At 41.1% G+C, this 20581-nt stretch overlaps 1 protein-coding gene across 2 annotated transcripts in view; it reads right to left on the reverse strand.

Moving 5' to 3' along the window:
- Positions 1–514: 514 nt before the first annotated feature.
- The window catches only part of col8a2 (collagen, type VIII, alpha 2), a 64734-nt gene continuing 44667 nt past the window's right edge, over positions 515–20581 (reverse strand). For both annotated transcript variants that reach the window (XM_051390104.1, XM_051390103.1), the window contains exons 2-3: positions 11457–11646; positions 515–6362 (exon numbers count right to left, since the gene is read on the reverse strand). In XM_051390104.1, coding sequence (XP_051246064.1) covers positions 4459–6362; positions 11457–11619 — 2067 coding nt within the window. In that variant the 5' untranslated portion in view covers positions 11620–11646 and the 3' untranslated portion in view covers positions 515–4458. The remainder of the gene's footprint in view (positions 6363–11456; positions 11647–20581) is intronic.

Consider the following 20581-nt stretch of genomic DNA (forward strand, 5'->3'; position numbering starts at 1 on the left):
AGGACTATTTGAGTGTTTTTCTCTTAGGATGGCATAGACGCAACATGGCAAACCAATACAAAGATTGATATTATATGTATATTCATTTTAAGTTAACACCTTTTGGGATATGAACCTATAATGACTGAACATTGCAAGTGTCTGACACATTTGCTATCAAAGTGATATGAACTTGCAAACAAAAGCCTGTCAATGCAACTCTTAGCTTGCTTGCAGCAGATCAGACAAGGCTCTTTCAAAATGTAGAGGCCTGAAATACTGTTCACAACAACTGTATATCTCCCTCTAGTGTTCATTCCTTCTACTTCCTTCTACCTTACTACTCCAAATGTGCCATGAAGATCTCATAGAAAATGATTTACTACAACTACTCAGGGGCTACTAATATAGCTAATACTACTACTAATAATACAAAATTGGGAGCTGTGGTAGTGAGGATTACAGTGATTTTACATTTTCTTTACAATGACCACATGTAGACACAGTAGACAGAAATGGGAGCCTGACACCAGCATACAAGAAAGTTTTTTTTATTGATGTGGTATCAATACAATCAAGTACTGTAGATTTTGTATAAGCAGACAAACATTTTCAATCAAAAAGAGTGCATTTTATACCCAAATTCTATTGCATAGAGTGCACGCAATAGCCTTGTATGACAAAAATCCTATAAGTTGATACATTGAACATTACACAAATAGAAAGTAAAAGTCCACAAATAATCCTTCACAAACAACGCTAGAATGCTAACTACATGTTGTAAATGCTCTTAACTCATCAATGCTGTTAAATACCATTTATACGTTCTAGGCTTCGGTGGTCGGTTTTGGCATCCCTATTAAATTATCATAAATGTATAAATACATCTTCATTAATTTCATGTGCAAATGGGAATGGCCGTTTGTATTTATTGAAACTAAAACAAACAAATATCCCTTAAGAACCGAAGCAAGGCTTTTTAAAAAATCATATATTTTTTTTGTTTGTTTTGTTTTTTTAAAGAAAAACAGAAAAAACACTTCAAAGTAATTTGTGATTGAGACGGTACATGGATCTTACTGACACTTGTTAAATGATTTGCACACAGGGCAAACTCTGCAAGCAAGTGACATTGTCTATGAAAACATAAGGACAGAGAGTAATGGCCACATGTAACTCACATCATCGTTTCATATGTCCAAAAATAGAAGGCGACAAAAAAAAAAAAAAGGCAACATACAGTACATAACGAGCCTCGGACTGCCTTGTAGACTCACATAACAATAATGATAGATAGCAGTTGTAGGTGTGTTATGAAAATGTAATTATTAGACAGAAAGGGCAAGACCAAGTGCATTGTTTGCATTACATATATAAAATACTGATTAGGCCTTATCCTAGCACTGCTTTTCTAAAGCAACTTCAAGAGTTACTGTTTGTATGTGTTATCTGTTATGCTCAGGGATGGGAATCAAGAACCAGTTCCAAATAGTCCAATCCATTTGAGTTGAATGCCGCCAAGCTTGTCAGTTCCTTTTATCAATGCCAGCATGTTTTTTTTTACACTTAGGCATTGCAAAACAATGATGTCAAACTCAAGTGTCTACACTGCTTGAAACTTGCAAAAAGAAGGAGTAATGGCGGAGAGGAAGAAGTGCTCCAAAGCATGGCCTCATTTCACAAAGAAAGTTGAATCACTATAACCCTGCTCTTTTTCTACACTGTGTTCAGACTCAGAAATAATAAAACATTTAACCTGTGTGTTTTTTTTTTTTCAGATCAGGAATCAATAAGGGAATCAACAAAGAATCAATCTAATGAGCAGTCTTATCAATTTCCATCCCTAGTTATGGTAGACAATTTATAGGAACTATTGTAAATCAGTCAGCATACATTCATTCTGACAGTAAAGCTCAATATTTGGCACAATCTTCTTGTACATTGACATTCCTCCATCAAGGTGTAAGGTAGTCCTAACTTCAGTGTAATGATAGTGTTAAGATTTGAATCCTGTCTGAGCCGAGGCAATGTAAAGGCACATAGTCGGTAATATAAACACCAGCGTTTCTCAGTTTTGCCCAAACCTCTTTATCTCTTCCCATCTGTAACTGCAACCACTGATAAAAGATCTTGCACATGTCACCAGAATGTCTTTTTTTTTGTTCATGACTTGGTACAACACAAAAATTATTGCACACCATAATGCCACTCATTGGACCAATATGCAAAATGGTCATATCAAAAAATGTTCAGTGTTAACCAGTAATTCATGTCTAGCAAATGTTGTCTTCTGATCTCATTATGGCGGTTTAACTTCAGGTTTCTCTGTCTCACGTGATCCATTTATTACATTCATCATTCACCTATTTTATCATTTTCTTCCCTTACTTTGCAAAGGCACCATTAGAGAGTGTGAAATGAACCCAAAAGGAGGCTGATACGTTTTGAAGTCAGATTTCATGTGGAACATTGACAGGACTGTAAGCTCTCACTAAGGTTTTATAACTTCAACAAGTTTGTTATTACCTTTGCTGAAGTGCTCATGACCGGAATGCAAGGGGAACAATGTGACACAGCTACACAGCTACACACACACACACACACACACACACACACACACACACACAAATATTGACACAGTGACAGACAGAAGCGTACACCTACTAGAACATACAAGCACATGCATACACACAGACACACAGCATGTATCTTTAATGCCTCATCCAACAGAAATTAGTAAATACACGTTCACTCACCTCTGGCCCACCACCTCTCCCTTTGGCAGGGGCTTGTTAAATGTTACACAACCTGTATTTCACAACCTGTGGGCCTCAGTCAGTCCCTTTACTTATTCATGGAGTAAATGCAGATCGATTCTCATTTCCAGCTATATACTTTAAAATTATTCGGTTCTGAAACATCTTGGCCTTGAAAACATGGATGTTCCACAAAAATAAACAATAATTCTGCTATTTTTGACATAATGGTTTGGGAATTAGTAGAATGTCTTGTCATTCTCAACTACAAATAACTCCAAATTGCTCTCATTTGTCCTGCAACAAGTCACACAGAAGCTGGCATTAAAGTAACACATGGATTTATTTTAACTAATCAATAATTTTAGTTAATTTTTCCAAAACATAAATGAGCTCACAGCATCTTCACAGATATGTGGTCAGAACGGGGGTTTTATAGTATGCCATTACAGATTGCTCACTAGGAATGTTAATATGATACTGATTTATTAATAGGTAGTATACCATTAGAAAGCAGTGATGTCATGGTCAGAGCATCTGAAGAGGATGCCTGCGACCTGGTGATGGGATTTGCAGAGCAAATGGGAAAATCAGATCGATACAAGGAAACGGGCCATCGATCCAGCTATGGTAGTGTACTGTCCATTTTGCAGTTTCTCTCAGTATATATTCTATGGCATGTAAACATTGACTGTATGCATACATATCGTCCTCAATTAGTATCGTCCTGAAATTTAAGAAAAGACATTGTTCTTGCATGATGTTGTTGATACTCTTTAAAGGGGCAGTTTAAATTTAATAATTCTAATACTGTGAGGTCATATTTAATTAATTCTTGGATTGTATTTCTTTGACTGCATTTCTGTACAGTTCAATAAATTAGAAGAAAGATCCGTCACTTTTAAATGATCAGCTACTAAATTCACCGAGAAGCAGAGAAATAAGCACCCAACAGATGTTTGGGCCAAATAACTGTCAAAATATATATCTCACTCTAAACACAAAGATTTAATTCTATTAATAATTTCAAAGTAGCAATTGTTGAGTACCAAAAAGGTCAACCAAAAGAAACGTTAAAAAAGATGGTATTACAGCACCAAATGCCTTGTTTTGCTATTGTTTGTATGTATGTTCTACGTTGTATTGTTGCTCTTTATGTCAGTATTGCCATTCATTTAAATTCATTTAATTCGTTTAAATAAGAACACGAGGGGGACGTGAGGAACCAATCACCCCCCCAGGGTCTGGTGATGTTGTCCTTATGATGTCAGAGCATGAGGGCAGGATGTGCAGTCACATGGGAAGGTCTGTTACTAGCACATTACAAAGTAAGGCACTTAATAGTCTGAATCCAATAAACAACAACAACAATGATGACAAGGACCAAATAATAACAATAAAATTATGACAATATAATAATTAAAATAATATAAGCTAAAAAACACCAACATAAAATACAACCCAAAACACACATTTGAATGACAATGAAACAAAGAACACAGTATGAAATTCCTTCCCCTGCCTTTAAAAACTTTCCATATTTCATTCACAAAGTTAGTTTTTTTTCTTTCGCTGAAGATGTTGAGGGTGAGACAGATAAAGATGATGGCAATAATATTGAGAATCCTATGGGTTTTGTGTTTCTATTATGGCTGCAGGTATTTTAGGTTTAGGGCTGCTCTGAGGTGCCAATACAGGAATATGTTTGAATGGAAGGACAGGGTTATGTGGGACAGAGGAGGAATCCTGAGAAGGAGGAGTGGATGTACTCGGTAGAATAGAGGCCATTTGCCTGATCCGAGGGCATCTGGACCCATACCTGGTCACCCTCCTTCAGCTCTAGGACAGCACTACCGGACGCCTGGTCCATGTAGCCTTTCTTGTATTCATCATAGGTGTAAGTGGCTGGTACATTGTTCTTGTACAGTGCCACCCACAAGCTAGTTCCCTTTACATGCATGTGGTATGCAAAGTAGTAGACACCAGATAAAGGAGCAGTGAACATGCCGGTAGCAGAGCTGTAGGCATTTTGCCCGTTGTACAGGGTCCTGTCAAATTTGATTGGCATGGCAGAGGGAGGGAAAGGTGTGGAGAGGATGGCTGTGAAGGCTGGTGCCACAGAAGCAGAGAGTGGTACTTGACTGTATGCAGGCCCCTTCCGGTCCCCTGGTACTTCATCCCCTTCCAACTGTGAATCTGTTGGCCCTGCAACAACTGTTTGGCCATTTCCTGGAGGACCAGGGGGCCCTGGAGGCCCAGGGAGGCCGGGGTTACCATTAAGTCCAACAGGGCCTGGTTTCCCTGGAGGACCTTGGGGACCCATTGCTCCCTTCTCTCCAAACTTACCCAATCCTGGTGGCCCTGTAAGTCCAGGTTCACCCTTCGGGCCAGGTACACCCTGTGGCCCCATGGGACCCATGGGCCCCTGGAGACCAGGAATGCCTGACTGGCCCCTGGGGCCTGGAGTCCCTATAAACCCTGTCTCACCTTTAGGCCCTGGAGTACCTGTAAGTCCTGGATTCCCAGGAAGGCCAATATGCCCTGCCTCACCTTTGGGTCCAGGTTTTCCAATTGGGCCATTAGGCCCAGGGCCGCCTTTTTCCCCAGGAATGCCAGGTTTTCCAAAGGGTCCACTGGGGCCTTGGTCACCTCTGAGGCCAGGCAGTCCTGGAGGGCCCTGGGGCCCAATCTCTCCCTTCAGTCCTGGCATTCCATGTTTCCCTGGGAGTCCCATTGGGCCTTGAAGTCCTGGTGGTCCTGACTGTCCATCAAGTCCTGGTTCCCCAATTTGGCCCACCATTCCTTGCTCTCCTTTGTCCCCTGGAAGACCAGGCAACCCACCATGGCCCTTTTCTCCTTTTGGTCCACTTAGACCAGGTTTTCCATAGCCAGGAGTCCCAGGAAATCCAGGAGAACCCCTGGGCCCTGACTCACCTTTTGGACCTATAGGACCGGGTCCTCCAGGCAGTCCATCCAGCCCAGGCTTCCCTAACCCAACTGGCCCTGGCAGACCTTGTAGACCTGGAGACCCAGCCTCTCCTGGTTCTCCCCGATCCCCTGGGAGTCCATGATCACCTTTAAGACCAGGCAGTCCAGGCAAACCTTTTAGTCCTGGTTTGCCTATACCTGGATGACCAGGTAGGCCTGTACTACCTTTAATCCCAGGCAGACCCCTTATACCTGTAGGCCCTGGCTTCCCATTTCCATTCTCGCCCTTAAACCCACGCTCACCTGGTGGCCCAGGAGCACCCTTTATTCCTGGTTCACCACGAGACCCAGAGGGACCTTTGATGCCTGGAAGTCCAGGTTTCCCGTTTAGAGATAGGCCAGCTGGGCCAGGAAGACCGGGCTGCCCTGAAGGACCTCTGGGGCCTGGTTCACCACGAGGACCAACTTCGCCATTAAGCCCTGGCACCCCCTTTGGCCCAATCTTTCCTGGGAGACCTGGAAGTCCAGGCTTACCAATCCCTGGAAAGCCAGAAGGCCCCTGGGGGCCTGGTGGGCCATTGAGACCTGGCTTGCCCAGTCCAGGTTTTCCTGGAAGTCCTGGTGGCCCAGGGGGGCCTCTTGATCCAGGTTTCCCTTGGGGGCCTGGTTCCCCCTTCACCTCCACCATGGGGGGCATATCTAGAAAAACAGAAGATGATCGTGTGAATAATAATGTATTTTTTTTTAAAAAGAGGTAGAAAACAGATCATATAAATATGTAGGTGTGTAGTGTTATGAATGCACATTGAGCAAAACAAAAACTACACATTCAAAATTGCTGTAGGTCAAAGAGATTAAAAAAAAAAAAAACAGAGGATGTGATTCCTAGTTTCTACTCAAAAGGCAACACTGTTTCATAATTTCTTAAAAATTAAAAATGGTTGGAACACTGGACTTAACACATTACTGCCTCTTAGTGGTAAGGCTGTCTGGCTTTTAAAAGGGTTACAATGTTACAATGTCGGATGTTGATATTAAACATGGCCAAAGTGTCAAATAATAAGGTCTACATATGTCAAAGTAATCCCTGTGAGCAAAAAGCTAAAATTTCTGCTGTGCAATATTTTCATTGTCTTTTCTACTTTACTGATCAAGGTACAGCATGACTGAGCATGCCCAAGTAGGACAGGGTTTTTCTTGCAGAAAGTGTTTTTTCGGTTGTCAAGAAAAGTTAGGCTACATATTTCCTGGTTTTCCCTGCAGCCTTTCTGCTCCAAGATGGACAAAATAGCTTTACTTGTTGCTATTAGCTAACCTTTAAGTATTAGCTAACCGCTAACTGACTGGGAGCTCAAGGCACCGGAGCTCCGAAGCTGCTGTACTAGTAATGTAACATTAAACGCAGACACTTTCCACCGTGCTCTGAGCTCTCTGTTCAGACAGAGTCACTTAATAAGGCAGCTAAACTAGCTGCATGGCTAACCAGCTAACAGCAGGTACCTGTTAGCAGCTAAAGTAGCTAACTGCTAACATAAATGAAGCAACAAACACTGCGAATCACTGTAAGCAGAAGCACAGCATTATATCAGGGAAAAAGACCCGACAATGTAAAAGAAATAAGGATGTTTTTTAAGTGTGAATCATGCAAAACTACTCTAGTGGAGTCTCAGACTAAGAGCTGGAATTAAACACAAAGGTCCCCTTTAAAAAAGAAAAAAAGACTTTTGCAAACAATGCTTCATTTTCCTTGACTGCTAGGAGCTCACATAACCATCGTTTTAGCTCCAGCTTCCTTGGTAACTGGTTAATAATGAATGACAGGAGGGTGTCTTCTTCAGCCTCAGCGTTGTCATAATCAAATGAATGAATTTACGCACATTCTACTTTAAAACGAAAACAGCAGAGAAAGGTGTGTAAGATTTCAGAGATCCAGACACATTTTCTGGCTTCTTTTTAACCAACAAAAATGTCTCAAATTGTTCATCAATTTAGTTTCCAAAGTTAATTATAAATAAATCAGTCCTTAAAAGTTAGCTCCAGCAACAAGTTAGTCATGTGTTGGCTTTACTTGACCAATCCATACAGTAAAAAGTATGAAATGTCTTGGTCAACCAATTTGATTAATGTGTTGTTGCAGTGGAGCACGCGCAAAATAGACAAATGACAGATTAGATCCTAAAAATTAGGGTTTTTGTGCTGACAGTAAATGTAGCAGCTGCTAAGGCACTAAAGAGAGAAGATAAAGTAGATATAACACTGTGGGTGTCTCGGTACATGTCCATTGTCCAAGAAAGAAGATAAGAAGTCATGAATTAAGTAGCAAGAAACACATGACATCATAACACCATTATCAGGGAAATGAAAATTCAAACTTCAATCATGTCAAAATAAAACCTGGAAATTGCTGACAAGTTTATTTTCGAAAGACATTTAGTGTAGAAAGAGATCTCTGAATTTACTTTTACATGTTTTTATGACCTGATGGCCTTTTCTATGAAAGGCATGGTAATTTTTTGCTCCCAGCACAGCAAAAGGCAGGGTACATTCTTGACAATCTGCATAAAACAGTGCTCTATATGCTCCTGGATTCAGCAGTTGTTATGTAATATTGAAATTGGATGGAGTTAACTTTTCTGTTTTCCAGCTGACTGATGTAGGGGTCTTATTGAGTTTGACAGTGTCTGTAAAATGCAAATTCTTCGATTGTGTAACAGCGAGGGAACAAGACTGAAGAAATATGCCACATGTCATACACTGTCTCATTATTCTTTCCTAGCAGAGTGAATTCAAACACAGCCAGGCCAAAAGAGCACAAATACAAGCTTGGTCTGCAGAATACTCCAAGCACCTCTAGCCAATTTCAGCTGGTCTATGCAGCTTCACTGCCTCATCTCAGCAACAACTTGCCTGTTTGTTACTCTTCTTGGTGGGTCAGATGGTCACTGTGTAATCTTTTTTATTAAAAAAAAGCATTCATGACAAGTATTGATGTTTCAAAATGTATATGAATGTATGTCTGTTTGGATCTCAAATGAAATTGCAATGTATCAAAGAACCAGCCGCTGCTCCAGCCAGCCTACTCAAAGCTTTAAAACTATATACAAGCGTGATGCATGGCCTCAGAAACCTGGGAACGGCCAATACACCTGCAGTGTTATACTACTGTGATCACTGAAATGCCTCAGGTAGATTATTCAAGAGTAGCAATAAATGAGATAGGGGTAAAACATACTTATTCCCTTTCCTTATAACAAGGATGCCAGGTAATTTGAATTCAAACTCCTTTTACATTCTTTAATGCTACCATAGGCCACTACTTCCCCCTACTGGCAGTTAATGAGAATGAAGCCGTTTCAACACCATTTGAAATCAAAAACAATGATGAGAAAAGCTCAATGATGCTAAATGGCATATGGGTTATTGTAGTCAAGTCAAGTCAAATTGTATTCATATAGCCCAAAATCACTGATAATTTACAATGAAGCTCAAGAAGACACACATTTTATACAAAGTTAAAGATTTGTCCTGAAAATCATTATAACTTCTGCACGGGGTTTAAATGTGATGTGACAGATTTAGGACCATTACCATGAGGTCAGTCAAGAGATGTGTGCAAAACTGACATTGACTTAAAGTAAAAGGCCAGTTTTAACAATGAGCATTTTATTTTTGTGGTTGGAGCCTATTGTTTATGCTAACATCTAACCCACCAACTTTATTACAAAAACCTGTGGATGCAGCAACACTAGAAAAGCCCAATAGGGTGAACACAAGCAGTCAGACGACCAAGTTGTTAAACCAAGTTTTAATACACTTTTATGTAAGGGAAAATAAGTTTTAAAATGAATACCCATTTTGCTCACTGGCTGACTTTCAGCTTTAACTTTGACCTATTTACCGTACTGTACAGAGTTTTGTTCAGTAGAGAGATTTCAGATGTGCTCACTTTAGGTTTCACCCCCAAATAAGTGGTTTAAATAATATATTTATACTTGAGGTTTGTCAGTAAGGGTACCACCCGCAGCCCAAACTGCACTTTCTAGGAATAGCAAGACTATTTCTTTGTTTTCCATACATTCACCAATGTGTTCAGGCGGATAATGAGCATCATAGCCTCAGTTTTGTTTGTTTAGCTGTGGTCTGCGTTGGAGCTGTGGACCACCTTAATACATCACCCAGAGAGTAGAAATAAGGTGCTTCACACATGAGAGGATATAATAGCTTCTTCATTACGTGTTGCAGTGCTCTCCGGGATTCAAAGACGTAAATTGTTCTTTCAAACACATTTGAACTGACAGTTCCAGTCAAAAAATATATTGAAATCTGCTCTAGTAAGCTTGAATTTGAAGTACAATGAGTAAAGTAAGAGAAAAAGCAGCAGATTTGTATACATGACTGTTTGCCTTTTGTACATTAAACATATTGAACTGAAACATTTGATAACATTTTTCATTATAAAGTCTTTTCTCCTGAACATCTATTATTAATCACATGACCACATTCTCCTCACTGACCTAGACAGAAGGACTCCATATGCAAAGTTGTGAGATTCTGTAGCTGTGGTCTGTTTGTTTGATATGTTAAGCACTATACAAATGCTTTAAATTATTTCCTAAAGATGACTGTGTTTATAAATTATAATTCTACCGATGATACAGTAGATCTTATGACAATGTATATGGTTAATTAATAATTGATAAATTATTCAAATGTGATGCAATGTGGACATATGCCCACTGAGAGGCAGTAGAGGCCTTGTATTCATGTGAGTCAGTGGAGGCATTAGTTTTACTCCTTCAAATTGCAATCTTGTTTCAACCACACTTTGAAATCCCATTTAGAGAAAGCATAACTTCTTTTAGCAAATCTTTGATGTTTCTGTGCGGGATTTAAATGCAAAATTTCAACACTAAATTTGCTCTGAATCCAACTTTTTGGAGTCTTTCTTTGTCAAACATAAAATTTGCTTTGAAGAAGGGGCCTCTGATAAGACAAGGCACATCTCATATGACCCAGAACTTGAGTCAAATTTGATAATGATGACAGCATGCACATTTTTTCAGGATGATTATCACCCCCTCCCTTTCCCAGTTCCCTTGGCTGAGCCTTTTATTTAATCTATTTTTATTTTCTTCACACTTCATCCCACAGCTGAGGAATATGTGATAAACAGTGGGGTAACAGCATCCAGATGGCAGAAGGAACAACTGGCCCAGTGGAGCTCAGCAAACAGTGGGTAATCAGGCCTCCATTAGGCCCCAACTGAGGACCTGCCAAATGCAGCTGGACCCACAGGGCAGGGAGACACTTTGGTGAGCCCTTTAACTGCCTGCAGAAACCCAATGGCTTTAGCGCACATGTCTGTCCTAGTTTCTGGGAGGGTCTCCATATTGATCACATATTAAACTGCGATGCTGGAGACATTGTTCATAAAAAGTTGTTTTTGAGTGTATTTTCTCTGTGTAGCTTTGGACTTGTGCATATTATTCACATTAAGCCCATGTTTGTTCAGATATTTGAAAAAACAAAGATACTGTAAAGGAAGTAAAGTGGAACAACTGACACAGAGAATTGTCAAATAGTCTTTTATGTTGTTGCTAATTTGCAGTTTCCCATATTTAAAATGCCCTTACCGAGAAGAGTATTAATTAAAATTGGGATAAACCATACTGAAGTTACCAGTGCTTCCACTGAACCAGTGAGAGTGAGTGGACCTGTGGGCCCCACACAGGGCAGAGTGAGACATAAAAATAAAAGAGACACCCATATACTACACCCACAGGGATTACTCACCAACGTAATGTCCCTTGCCCTCCCTGAATGGGGGTCCAATAGGCCCTTTCATCATGGGCTGCATGTATTTCATGTGGGGTATGGGGGGGTAGCCTCCAGCAAGAGCTCGCGCCCCCAGCATCAGCAGCACACAGACAGGAGCCAACAGCATGGTCACCAGCATCCCAGGCTTCGGATGTCACACAAAGAACTGGAGGTATAAACACAAGGAGAGAGAGATAAGCTATTGGTTAATATGCAATTGACTGGGCTTTATTTTTGTAATCTTAGACTGGAGTTCACAATGAGGAGAAATAGCAGTATAAATTTTTTTAGCTCTCTGAAATCAATGGCCAGCAGCAGCACATGGGATAAAGCAGGCTTGGTATTTACATGCACAGTTTGAAATCTTGACATTGTGCATTTGTTCATCTCAGGCTACTATGAGAAACACTACACACAATACCACACACTTGTGAGAAAACTACCCATGTGAAACATGCATTTACTGCTAAAACTAGTGAATTAATCTACTACAAACTATTTGAAGTGATGAACTGATATAAAATCTCTTCTGCTGTGAAGGAGAAATGTTTTTTTACATTGTCTCTACCTCATCTACAAACATTTTGGCCAAAGAAAACCAAGAAAGCCAAGAAAATGTTTCTTGCTTAGAAGTGACCCAAATATATGTTTTAAAGACGAATACAATCTCCAGCACTGCTACAGGACAAGTTACACTAAAACAGTCCCATAAATCTTTATATGTCCAAACATGAGTTGCAAACACACATATTGCTTATGAATTTCCCTGCTCCTCTGCTGCTGCTGTGTGGTAAGCATTTGGTCAGGTCAGTGTTTGGCTTATAGATGGCTCTCAGAAACTGTGACAGGCAGATCTGTTGACTTTAATTTGCTTCAGGAAGAAATGACCACATCGCCTGCTGCCAAATATTTTCACAGCCATGGTCAGGTGCGAAGAGGAAACCACCAGAGGATAGTTAGCATGTTTGTTTATCATAAGTGAGCAACTGTAGGTGTCCAGGACTGCCTTCAACTGCTGAAATGATGTGTGAAAATTGCACAAATTTCCACCCCAACTCTCCCCTGAGCTGTTTTTCGCCAGTTCTCTTTAGACTGATGACTGTCAGGAGTTATTTTGTGATCATGTGGGATTGCCAAATGTAATCTCACATTCAGCTTGCTCCTGTTTAAATGCCAACACTGTCACCCTTGTATTAGGCATGAAGATTGTGTAAGGAGGAGAGAAAATTGCACATAGCTGTAAAAAAGTTTCTCTCCATTAACCTGACAATACCATACAACAAAAGCCACTAATACGTGACATTTGGCCACCCAAATGACACCTTTCATCACCCCCTCTGCTTCATATCATACTCATTTTGTCATTGTGTGTGTGTGTGTGTGTGTGTGTGTGTGTGTGTGTGTGTGTGTGTGTGTGTGTGTGTGTGTGTGTGTGCATGTGACAGGTTTGCTAGTCTCTGCAGGTATGGACTCCAGTGTGGATTGCGACAGTGAAAGGAGAGTTTACAATGATGCACAGAAGTTACACAAACATGAGGTGACATTTTCTAATTTGAAATGTACACCGAATGATACACTGCAGTTAATTGGGAGCAGGGATTGGGAGTAATCTGGGAGTTCACAGCAGACTTCAACTCACAAGTACTTAGAAAAAGGTGCGTTCATTGCCACCATGTGTGCAGAGATCAGGTCTGTTTTATAGCTTTGCCGTCGTCTGTGACTGTTTAGCAACCACATAGCTAGGCAGTCAAATTCTTGTTTTACAACCATTTACCAAAGTGTTTCTCAAACTTTCTGTGCTATTTTTCTAATCATTGTGATTAGTCATAAGTGTATGTTTGTCTGCCGTATCTGTTTATGCTTGTTTATGGTGCCATGAGTTGTCGGAGTCTTTGCCAGGAAGAATCAAAGCTCACCTCTCAAAGCTCAATCCAATTATAACGAAGAAAGTAAAGACAATGTTAAAAGAAACAAACAGGAGAGAAAGTGAGCAGTATTGGTTGGGCAGTGTTTGGTCGTTGGTCGACTTTCTGGCTGGCTGGAAGGGAAGCTCGTCTGGTATGGAGGTCTGTGGTTTTGGTGCAGATGTAATTTAACAGGCGGCTCTGGATGCCCACCATTCCGCTGGCGTCAAACTCTCTGAAGACCCGGAGCGACACACTCAAACACAGAGGCTGTGCAAGAACAGGGATCAGACACAGACGGGTGGTTTATAGACCTCCACAATCTGTTTATCAAATGTTTTTGTTGAAAAGCTCAGCAGACGTTGTTAAAAAATCTCACGCAATCCTCTCTGGCTGTCCACCATGAGCCACTGCTGAACCGGGACTTGTACACGCTCTCAAACACGAAAACACGCACGTAGCAAAACACACACTCTCGGTATGCATGAGAACACAATATACCCCTGGTAAGTGGTTTCGCAGGGTGTCTTGAAAATACTCAAACTCATTAACTTAACCCCAATTTTCCTCCCATGAAATCAGTCCATTCAAAACAAACCATAACAAACTCTGGTTATGAGGGGAGAGAGAAGAGCTGATGGTGAATCAAAGCCTCTCTCAGTCATTAAACATGAGCGGCATCCAAAGTTACAGCAAAAGAGCCTTGTCTGGCAGGCAGTGTGACACTTTATATAAAACAGATTTAGCTGAAAAAAGAAATCACCACACACAGTACAGTAACAGATCCAAAAATACACAAAGAAAGAAACAGCAGGACAGAAAAGTAGCGTTAATGAGGAAATAGGGGAGAGTCTGACCCTTGGCTGTAAAAGGGCACAGCCAACTCCTTTGTGATATGTAGTCCCTTTGCTGTTCTCAATCCAAACAGCTGTCAAATAACTGAGTGCAATGTCTGATGACCACATCCATGGACATATTATGAGAAAATGGGCCCCTGGGCACAGACATGTAAAAGGCCACCCACCCTTTCTACACAGAAGCAAAACATCCAGATATATAGCCGCTTTGTGTCTATTTTTGGTTGGTTTTTTACGTCTCTTTTGGGTCATTTTACATCACCTTGTAGTCATTTTGTGTCTGTTTGTAGTTGTTGTGTGTCTCTGCAGTTGGTTTGCACCTCATTGTAATCATTAGGCAGCTCTTTGGTCGGTTTGTGTGTCTTTGAAGTCATTTTGTGTCTCTCTTTGGTGAATTTCTTTCTCTCTGGGGTCATTGTAGTTTTGTGTCACTTTGAAGTCATTTTATGTCTCTTTGTAGTCATTTTGAGTCTCTTTCAGTGACATTCTGCAGGTGGACCATACTCTCTGGTGGACCAAGTACTGCTGCTGGTCCAGTATTTTGTTCCCACTGAGTAGCTGTCTGACTCTTGAGCCCTAATGACGCTCTCTCTGCACACATATGATACAAAATACTACAGCACACTGCAAAATATTTTAGGAACAATACAACCTAAGATGAAGTTTCTACTTCAAGGACAACTGCTTTTCTGTCTAACTGATTTAACTATATTTTAATGTAGCCTCAATATGCTGTTCAACTGCATAGGAAGAAAAAACAAAACAAATATAGAATTGTATTTGTTTTGCAGATACTCTATATTAAAAGGTGATAAGTCTGAGGAGCAAAAAGACAACAACAAAAGAACAACCAGGACACCTCCAAGACTTCCCAACAAGAAATGGTAACAGTCACTTCAAACAGAGGCTCTGGCTCAGGGGCCCTCCAACAGTACGCCCGTTTAGAAATCCATCCAAGCCCACATGAAACACAGAGACTCATGTTGGCAATTGCACATAATGAACATAAACAGACATCCCACTTTCCCACGCACTGTACACCTTAAAGATCTATCTCCAAACCACCTGGTAATCTGAGACACAAACCAAACCGGAGCTTACAGTCTTTCTCGGACATGTGTTGGATGCCATTCGAACAGAGCCTAAATGTTAATCTGCGAAGCCTTCGGGCCCGCCAAAGCAGACTCAACAACCTCCAAACCCAAACTCAGCAGCATCTCAAGTGGCCTGCTCAGACAGGCAGAAGAGACACAGACACCACGGCTGAGTGCAAGCCAAGCACACACTTCCTTAACTGCGTCTACCCACTAATGAAATCAACAGCACTGGGGAGGTGAGGTTGAAGGTGCTCTGCCTCCACTTCCCTTAAGCAGTACATGTGTGGATCCAGACTGCCAGGCATTTCCTAAACCACGTGCCACAGAGAGATTATAGGTACACCAAGTGTGAGGATTCTGTATCATGGAGGGAAAGAGGAGGCGATTGTTTTTGTGGTGAAAATTTGAGCTGCTACTTGAGTGAAGGAATCATCACCTGAACATCACAGCATAATGCCAGTAACACCAAATGGTTCAACAACAACCGAGGTCCATGGTCGTGAGATAGTTTGGTTACAACCACAGATTAAAACCGTACCACATATTTTAGCTGATTCATCCAATTCCGACAAGGCCACAACCATAATCATTCTTGACTCTTACCATGAACCCACATGGGTGGTCAGCTGTTATTCAACCGCAGCCATCTTCCTTTACCAAACTCTCGTCTTGTAAATTCAGCAAGCAAATGTTGGAAACTTCCCTTTTACAGCAAGAATGATTTCCCAGCACTCGAGAGGAAGAAAGTCACACTAAAAATAAACTAAATTTATACATCTGTGGTTTATTATTCAATCTGTCGTCTAGACATATGAGTATTAACGGATTTTACAGATTTGCAGTAAAAAGACATGCACTTGCAAACATTAAGCAAACTCTTAAAACTTACACAAACAGACCCGAACATTGCTAAGGTATCACTTCCAGACAACACAGAGCTCCATTGACCGTTGACCTGTGTGTACACCTTGTTCTCCACCTTCGTAAGAGATTGAGGGAAGGACAGAGGAGGGAGAAAGTGAGCACAGCAGTTGCACAACATGCTGACCGCCAGAACCACACAGCTCTTACTGAGTCTGATGGTGTGTGTGTGTATGTGAGGGTGAGAGGAAATTGAGCGTGTGGGGTTTTATTTAGAGCATCACCTTCTTTTGAATGAGGTAATCCCTCCTTCAGCCTGAGTGGCACTTGGGTCATTACGCCCCTCCGGTGTCAGCTCAGTGCGTAATATTTGAGTAGTGGTCATGGTTTTTGGTAGCTTTGAACGCACCCTGTATTACTCAACACTGTGCAAATAAGCACTGGGGAAACAGTTTGGCTGTTCACATAACGTGTGCATTTGTGCATATAAGAGCGTCCACAAACCTTATTCATATATGATGAGACATTAACATCTGTTACTTCAGTTGCCACCAGCTGGAAAGTGTAGTGACGGTTTTGTTTTGGTTGCGTCTCAGGAAAAAAATCTGCACCGCCACAATAAAAGCTCCTATGTTCTCTCATTAGTGTTTCCACTGAATCATTGGTAAATTACAGAACAGTCATTAGAAATATTATTATTTTTAATGTTGAGACTTGATTTATGCTGTTTACATTTCTGCTGCACCATGTTGACATGTACATGTGAGTGCACGTTTACTCACATACCAACAGGGGTGCCATTGATACAGTTGTTGCATGCATAATATGCTTCTTTCTGATATTTAGGTGATATTCATTTAGTTAAATTATCTATAATTTAATCAATAATGTATATTTGTCACAATAGCTCATAAAGAAAAAATTTATAGCCAGTCAGCCGCTACTGACCGATCAAGATATTTAGTTACCTTAGACTACGATGTAAGTGCCAGGTCCACAAACAGTTTACTGAGTTTAGTGTGGAAGAGCTTCACTGGCCTTACACAGAGCCCTTACCTCAACCCTATCTAACACCTTTGTGATTAAATGGATGGCCGTGAGCCAGGCCTTATCATCAACTAGCATCAGTTTCCAACCTCACTAATAGGAGCAAATCCCTAGAGCCAGGTTCCACAATCTTATGGAAGCCCAAGCAGAAGGTAAGAGCCCATTACTGAAGCATATATGAATACATATGTGTTCAATTTTTGTGTGTCCACATACTTTTGGCCATTCCATTTATATTACCATACGATATAGGTATTTATGTGGTAAGACAGCTGACTTGTGAAAACTGTTGAGGAGAGACAGAAAATGATGGAGGGTCAACGAGAAAGAGTCTTTTCAGCTCGCTCTCAGGAAGCCATTGACACACAGACATCATCCATCTTTCTCTCTCTGGTTTGTGATAATCATGATAGATATCTGAGCTGCAGATGACACCAAGGGCACTCTTTGATTTTACACATGCAACGCTTGCCTGCTCAGGTGCATGCACGTTCAGTCACATCCTTGTTTTTTGTGAATCTGTCACGCATTGCTTGTGTCTGTCATCTGTCTTGCTTGTTGTCTGCTGTTGCAACTGAGGATTCACTCACAACAGCCTGACTGATGACTTATGGGAAGAAGAAAAATAGAAGATGACAGTCAAACAAATTTACCAGGCTTGAACTAAAGGGGATTGAAAAAAGGCCTCACTTTGGGAGAGAAAAAAAAAAAACCCTCATAAAACATGGAGATGAAGTAAAAGAGAGGAACCTCATCAGTTCAGGAAATGGCACCTGTGGAGCAGGGCTGTGTTTGCCTAACATCCCTGAAGGTTGAAGCGGGTGAGAAAAGGGCTGAGAGACGGTCAGAGAGAGGTGAATTTACGCTGATGGAGTGGTTTAAGAGGGAACGAGTGAGAGGCAAAGGAAATGGAGGGTGTAGGTGACGTGAGAAGCCAGACAGGTTGTGAAGAAAACATGGGGAAGGGGAAATGAGTGAGCAGGTCAGACAGAGGGTTTGCATTTCTTGATGACTTCATTCAGAAGAACACGTTAATACCCCAGGGCACTTATCTAAGTGCAGAAGCAGACGTGCTAATCATAAAATAGGGGGTGATGTATTGTGCATATGAGGGTTCATGTATGTGGACAAAGGGTAAAGGCTAATTAGTCACAGAATTATTAACCTGTAGGACCTCACATGTGTACAGTTGCATGTGAGTTTTAATAAGTGAGTTCATTTGCTCTTCCGCCCCTAGCAGGAACAGTTTCGGGCCAATGAAAAGGCATTAATTACAATATTTTAGCCTTCTGCCTGTCTGGCTTCCTGTTGCTTTACAGATTCATGCTCTATCACCGAATCTTTCTGTGAAGCATTTAAGATCAGGATATGGCCGAGGTAGATGGACTGAAAGTCTGCAAAACATCTAGACTAACCTGCCAAGAAACCGGTTGCAGTATGGGGGAGCTGAGAACGAGAGAAAGCAAAAGGCAGATAGACACAGCTATACCTTTCTGGCTGACCTGTTGGTGCACCCTAAACCTAATATGAGCGTCTGATTAGGTAATCGAGAGGAAGGAGTAGAAAAAATAATCCCATGAAGGGCAATCTGCTTCCACCTTTCCAGAGCAATAAATGTTCTGCCTTTCAATGCAGCAAGACAGGTTACTGAAAGCACACATCGGCACTCTCAAAACCCGACATTACTGGCTTTGTATCGTTTCCTCATCAAGTGAAAAATGAGAAAGGAATACAAAGACAGAGATTTATGGATTGGAATATATAATCATAAAGGGAATTGTGTGTTAGAGGGCACTGTGGAGATGACCTCACCTCAGAGGAAAACTTCTGAGGACACCCAGTAATATAATCTCCTGTAAATCAGAATGATCACTCCCTGCCTCGTAGGTCTCGACTGGCAACCTCAGCTCTTTTCTCTCCCTCTCCTATTCCTCCTTAAGCCTCACGTTCTCTGCACCGCTCATTGCTGGTGTGAATACTTTTATTGTGTGCTGCCAAGGCCTGACCAAGCAAGGTAGGGTTTTTTCCCCCTTTAAGTCCACTGGTACTGACATACACTCAAGTCTCTGTTATTCTTAATTAACATAACAGTAAGTGTCTAGGGAGGAGTACAGAAAAGAAAAAATGGGAGAAAGGAAGAGTGAACGGGGACAGCAAAGGCAACAGGAAGTAAAACTGATGCTTCAGTTTCCTGTCTACCAAAGCCCATCTTCAGTTGACTTTTAATGTTTCCTAAATCGAGAACCCTGCAAAAAGGTCTTCAATATGCACATTATGGCTACATACAGTACATGACATCAGGCTAAAATACTGCCGATAAAGCTAACATGTTCCAGACAAGAGGCTAGCATATTCACCAGTCGGTGATCCATGCAAAAGACATGGAAATAATTGCAGCATTGTTTTTTTCTTTTGATAACTAGGTAGAACCAGTTATCATTAGTATGGTATAGTATTAGTAACAGAACTGTAAAGGTATCTAACGCAAGTTTGACTGGGGTCGCTAATGCCAAGTTCCGATTACAGTACATCATTTTTAGCCCCGATTTTCCACTCGCCGATAGTCTTTGGAGACAAATGCCACCAGATCAGCGACAAATCAACGTGGAAAATATCTAACAGGCCAAATAGCTGGTCGTGTTGGGGAACCATGCAACAAGCTACAACCAATGAGAGCAGACAGGGTTAAGCTCTCTCTCCGGCACCTGACAGGAAGCAGTGAACCATGTAATTACTTTGGTAACAGCCCAAAAAACACATATAATGGACAGTGAATTAACAGTGTTATGAGTCAGTCTTTAGTTCTGCATGTATCTGATCCACCAACCAGCTCTTATTTAAATGGAAAATGTAATTTTTTTTAATGATCTACCTCTCATTCCCACTGTCTTTTCTCACTGAGGCTGAGTGTGCTGAGGAGACAAAAAGTACAAATTGACAAGAAGACATATGACGCCCTTGAGCCCTTTGTGCATGTTTTTAAACTACATTCCTAATAAGACATGATGTTCTTGTTATTAATGGTGTTATAAATGACTCTTGATGACGTAGTTTGGAGACCAGACGGACACCTTGTGATAGATCTTGTAGTGTGTGACCCCCCTGTTGCCCCTCAGTCACATAGTGTAAAAAACCACAACAACTTCCCGACTCCTGATTACAGGACAGACAGTTATCTAGAGTGAATAGTACAGGGACTTTGAAAGGCATTAAGTGTATTATACCCCAAACCGAATAAAGAGCAGCGTGATACTACCATTACTTTAAATTAGCATCTTGAGTCCAGCACAGTGGATATTCTAGTCCCTAACTGGGATTTTTCTAAAGTAATCTGT

Source organism: Dicentrarchus labrax, unplaced genomic scaffold, assembly GCF_905237075.1.
Source record: "Dicentrarchus labrax unplaced genomic scaffold, dlabrax2021, whole genome shotgun sequence".
Taxonomy (NCBI): domain Eukaryota; kingdom Metazoa; phylum Chordata; class Actinopteri; family Moronidae; genus Dicentrarchus; species Dicentrarchus labrax.